Genomic DNA, 5,494 nt, shown 5'->3' on the forward strand with positions numbered 1-5,494 from the left:
TTTGTAAGAGAAGGGATCAGCTTTCATGAAATCATATAATTTTGATGAGTGACTTCATACTGAAGAGGATGACTGAAACTGATGTGGCCTATTGTGTACAGGGGGGTTGTCAAAATGTACAGGGGGGTTGTCAAAATGTACAGGGGGGTACTGCTTAAGTCATAGCTGGTTTAACGAGCTCAGCAGATGTCTTAGCAGACAAATACCAGAACAAAACCTCCTAGTGAGGAGAATGGGGGTTGTACAAGGAGTACTGCTTAAATCATGGCTGGCTTGACAAGCCCAGCAGTTGCCTTATCAGACAGCACTAAGATAAGGCTTCCTAGCGAAGGGAATAGCTCATTAAACCAGCTAGACATGGACCAGACCCATCCAGCTCCTAAAGAGCATGCGTGAGGACCAGAGGTAAAAAGTTCAAGCCTGAGGAAGACTCGTTTACTTCATCTTGAAGACCCCTACCCACAAGAGGAAGACTACTTACTTCATCTGAAGACCCCTGCCCAAGACCAGCAGGAGGCACTGCGCATGCGTGGAGCGCATTTTAGCTCATTATAATACGAAGCGGGGATAGAATATGAATATGTATAGGCGTATTGTGCGACCTAATACCTATGTATGACTTTACAGGATAAATGTAAAAGGAAAACGGCACTGAGGCACGCATGCCTTTTGGAGGACCAATCCCCCGTGCGTCTTCAGCTGAATAAAGCATACCTACTTTACAACTTTAACCAAGTTGTGGAGTCTATTCTGCTATCAATGACCGAAAACAAACACATATTCCAGCAGGGGCAGATGGTGCTGACCAGTGTTACATGTTGCAGCCATTCTGACCACCCAGAACTAAATTAACATTGAATTAGGTAATATTTAAAATTAAATTAAAATTCAATCACTGAGCACAAAGAATTCAAGACAAGTGAAACAGCTACCGAGAGTCTGCTTATCTGGGAATTATTTAGCAAAGAATGAAATTTCCTCCATACATCTACAAAAGTTAATGTTGTTAATGATTATTCTAGGCACTGGGCAATAAACATTCAATTAAAACAGCCAGTCCATGGAATCTTCAGTGATATAAGTATACTTCACATTTAGATAGTCACTGCCACAGTTCATTCTATTTCAGTGAGTGCGGGCCAAGAGTGCAGCATGATGGTTTACATTTTGAATTATTCACTACATTAAGTTGGTGTCCTGAGATTCAAGCCTGGCCACCATACAAACGTGCACTGGCATGCTTAAAACTTAGTCTTATCATTCCTATTTTGGTATTCCCAGCAACTTAAAAACACAACAAATCCACTGAAGTGAGTATCTACACAAGGTTTTTGGTTTAATGTGTTTGAACAGCATCTACGTGTCACATGAAGTAATCAGCATCAGGATAGGAAATAATTTTTGTAATCAGTGGAGCAAAAAAAGAGCAATGCCATATTCTCATAGATTTTCAGAGCTTATTGATTCCAGTAAAGAAGACCATTATAATAAACAGTGCAACTACATGTCCCTTCCCAACACACTCCACAATAGCTCTTTTATTACTTCTTTAATGGATCTTCTCAATACAAAAAAACACAATATGAATCTGTCTGTACACTTCAGTGTACACTTCATTTCACTTACACTTAGTCAAACCATGTGGAGACATAAAGAAATGCAAATAGTGAATTGGATTTCAAACAGTGACTTGGTTTGCTCATAGCACTTGCTAAACTTTATTTATGAAGTACCACTTCCCATACAAAATAGACTTTCTGCCCCACGACATTGATTTCCAGAACATAACAGGAATTCCACTAGTTCACAACTCCAAAAAGGGGATGTAAGTACAGGGATATTTACTAACAAAAATAAAAAATTACATGATGTAAAACAATGAACAATAAACATCAGCACTAAAAATGAAGCGCTGTTTTCTCCTCAAAAAGAGATTCCCAGCACACTTCCAGAGATCACCTGTGCAGATGAACAGTCAAATGACTGAGAAGCCTGGAATCACTGGAACGTGATTATCATAATTACATAGCCACATGAAAAATGCAATACCTGAAAAAACGGACAGTCAAGATAAAGCCACAGCTAACACCCAGGCACAACATAACTGTCCTTCCAGAATCATAGGTTCCATCCATGAGGGCTAGAATCACTCTCCAAAAAGGAAAACCCAGATTCTCTTTTTACACTTTTGATATTATGAGCTTTGGTTGAGAGCACTGACCCCAAGGGAATTATTTCCGTAAGCGAGTACTGGATACTCCCTGCTGATCCTTGTAGATTTTTGCTTATAAATACCATTCCAATTCAGCAGCCTTCAACTAAAACTTCATTTAAACTTTAGACCATTTTGCATCTCTGGGGAGTATAACATCTCTTTCCATGGAAACACCTATTTACATTAGTTTGGTTTGGTTTTTCTTTACATTCCCAAGTACCCTCAAGATTGAGCAATAGTTGATGTAAATTAAGGAAACTCTCATGTTCCCTTGACAAGCCTGCTGTGCTCTGCAGGAACACTGCACTTTTATGAGGGCAGTCCAACAAGTCAGGGGCTGTCATTAGCCCCCTGTTATTGCAGCAATATCCCCAGGTCAGAAATAGTTACAGTCCTGCAGGTGGAACAAATTCATTGTAGGATTGAGCCACCCCTCTCCCAAAAAAGGAGACTGGTGGGAAAATAAAAAAACCCAAAAAGGACTTCATTATCACGGAAGATAGGGAAGCAGTAGCATTTCCAGATATTTTTAAATGGTATAAAGCATTTAAAGCAGCAAAGATAACAATCTTTCTAAGTGAATACACATTTTGCCCTGGTTTCACCCCCAGAGGCATTGTCAAGCAAAATTCTAGAAGCTTATTTTCAGCAGGGAGAAAGCACGGAAATACCAAAGCAGGGTTCTCTTAGGTAGAGAAACTGGGATTATCTAAACAGCAGGAGGAGAGTTAGATCTGCATTTGATCCAGCTCTCTATGAAGAGGCAGCAATGGATTTCCGCTCCCATTGCCTGCCTCACCAGGGTGAGTGGGCACAGCAAGGCCAGCTCCATCTCCCAAAGTGAGCAGGAGCAGAGGGACAGATGCTCTGCCTAGCTCATTCTTGCAGCCAAGCACTTGCTCTTCAGTGGGAGGAAAAGAGAAAGCCAGACATATAGTCAAAGGCAGTAAAGGCAAGCAAGAAAGAAAATGAACAAGCTTTCCTCACCCCTCACCTAATGCATTCATTGCCTAGGCATTAGAGCTCCACTGTTAATCCCCTTTCCCCCACAGTTACTCCGCTCACCATCTGTATCAGTCATTTCTTCACTGAAGATTCCTGTCCTGCTCCTATTGTTGGCATTTGAGCATTCTCCACAGCTTTGCTAGCCATGCTCCTGAAACACACCACATCCTGGAGTTTCTTTGTGGCTCTTGGTTCATTCCTGAAATCCTCCCTCCCCAGTTTTCTGGGTGAGGGGAGTGTTCAGCATGTCTTTGTGCTGTGAGGCAGAGAAACACATACAAGTCCCGTTCACAGGTTTTAAAGAAGTGGGAAGAAGCAAAGGTGAAGCTGTGACAGTTCAAGACCCTCTAAAGTGTGGGGCTTGTTTTTCCTAAAGCTCCAAATGCCAGTCAGAACTGCTGGGAGAACTAAAATCCTGTAGATTTGCAGTGCTGTCTGACCTGCAGACACCACAGGCAACAGAGCAAGACTTGGGGTCCTCTCTTTACACTCTGGTTGTAGAGACCTGGCTTCAGAAACAGAAAGCACATTCCACTCATTCTGAAGTTAACAGCAAAAGCCCCAAAGAAACTTCTGAAGGACAACGCACCGTTTCCCCCCTCTCGCCACCCCTAGTCCGGTCTGACCGTGCAGCTTTTGCCATCCTCTTGTACGATGGGGACTCAGGTTTAAGCTCTTAGCACTACAAAGCAGCCAGCAATGCCCTGGCTACGAGTACAGGCACGTACTGAAGGAGGGAGCTGCACTTGGAGCTGCAGCTCCATCTTCAGGAGACCAGCACTGGAAACAGCACAGCAAGAACAGCACCGTTGGCAGCCGGACAGCTGGAACACAGCAGAGGCAGGACATCTTTCGGCGGTGGGGTGCACGCCACCGGGCAGCCTCTCAAGCAGCCCCCAATGGCAGCTGCTGGTGGGTGTCCCCAGAGCAAACCCTGTGTGCTCCAGCAGTTTCTCAGTAACACCATTTTCCAGTCACATCATTTTCCAATCTCAGCAGCACACTCACGTGGTGTAATGCTGAGAGACACCTCTCCTGCATTCCCAGACCCCCTCCTCTTTCCTCCTTCCCTGTCCCCCACTTCAGTGCCCCGGGATGTTTCGCATCACCTAGAAGACTGGTCAGCTTTAACTCAGGTGTCCCTGCTGCCCCAGGGGGTGATGTCTGTCCATGCTGTCACCTCTCCCTGCAGAAGCACTCCAGAGACTCCGGGGAGGGGCAGCGGGGACCTGCTGCTCATCTCCAAGGGACTGTGAGATGCCTGTAGCATGGACGCACCTGACACAGGCTCCAGAGGAGGAATGGAGTCTGGAGGAGGAAGGTCAGGTGGAAGTGGGGAACACAAAGAGATGGTTTTCCCAGTGCGGTACACCAAGGTCAGTGGGAAAGAAGGGAGCCAGAGGGGATAAGAGTCAGGACCGGGGGATCTCAGTGCAGGGTGGCGATGCCCATCAGTCGGGCAGGAATGCGGGCAGCCAGCAGGCAAGCCAGCACGATGCCTACGAGCTGCAGCAGCGCCAGCCCCAGGGCAGCCGTGGCAATATAGAACATGTTGCTGCTGATGAAGGCCAGTACCTTGGGGAAGCACCCGTCGTGGTGCAGCCCGCGTGTGGCAGGCGGGCTCCGGTGGCAGCCCTGGCGGGCCTGGCAGCAGCTGAAGGGCACGGAGCCGTTCTGCTCCAGCCCCCAGGGTGTGGTGAGCCAGTCCCGGTAGCTCTGCACACCGCAGCAGGACAAGGAGCGCTGCAAAGCATCCAGGGCATCTGCCATCCCCTCGTCCTTCCCGTAGGTGAGCAGGGCCCGGTGCAGTCCTTCCTGGAATCCCTGTGCAATGTTCTGGCGGTAGAGGACTGCCGAGAGCCCAGCCGCCAGCCCGGCTGCCATCACAGTGGTCAGGAAGGCGATGTAGGCACGCAGGAGGCCCCGGTGCTCCGTGGCAGCACCGAAGCAGCCCAGGAAGCCCCAGATGATGACAACAGCGCCGGTGGCCAAGAGGATGGCAGGGGCACTGGGGCTGCTGTTGGCTGACAGCTCCAGGTAGCTCCCCAGAAACACCGTGGCCCAGAGGCCGATAATGAACATGGTCAGCCCCGCTGCCCAGAAGACGATGCTGAAGGCCATGAGGGACAGCTTGAGCATGGTCATAGTGCCTGGGGCGGTGAGGGGGTCCCGCGGCCGTCGGTGCCGCTGCTCCCCGAGGTTGATGGAGGAGAGGGCGCCTTGGCGGGTGGTGTCCGAGCTCTCCCTCGGTGCGGGGCCGGCAGCTGCCTCCCC

At 48.1% G+C, this 5,494-nt stretch overlaps 1 protein-coding gene across 1 annotated transcript; it reads right to left on the minus strand.

The window, feature by feature from the left end:
- Window positions 1-4,325: 4,325 nt before the first annotated feature.
- LOC133222911 (tetraspanin-7-like) lies at window positions 4,326-5,490 on the minus strand. The gene has a single exon (XM_061373110.1). It carries the CDS (start codon window positions 5,363-5,365, stop codon window positions 4,649-4,651), a length of 717 nt encoding a protein of 238 aa, XP_061229094.1. The 5' UTR covers window positions 5,366-5,490; the 3' UTR covers window positions 4,326-4,648.
- Window positions 5,491-5,494: the final 4 nt, after the last annotated feature.

This window comes from Neopsephotus bourkii, unplaced genomic scaffold, assembly GCF_033783945.1.
Source record: "Neopsephotus bourkii isolate Nb327-2 ecotype Australia unplaced genomic scaffold, CSIRO-AGI_Nbou_v1 NB_1624, whole genome shotgun sequence".
Taxonomy (NCBI): Eukaryota; Metazoa; Chordata; class Aves; order Psittaciformes; family Psittacidae; genus Neopsephotus; species Neopsephotus bourkii.

What these genes read in the sequence shown, in the direction of transcription:
- LOC133222911 (XM_061373110.1), bottom strand. Translation starts at nt 5,365, where the DNA reads ATGACCATGCTCAAGCTGTCCCTCATGGCCTTCAGCATCGTCTTCTGG.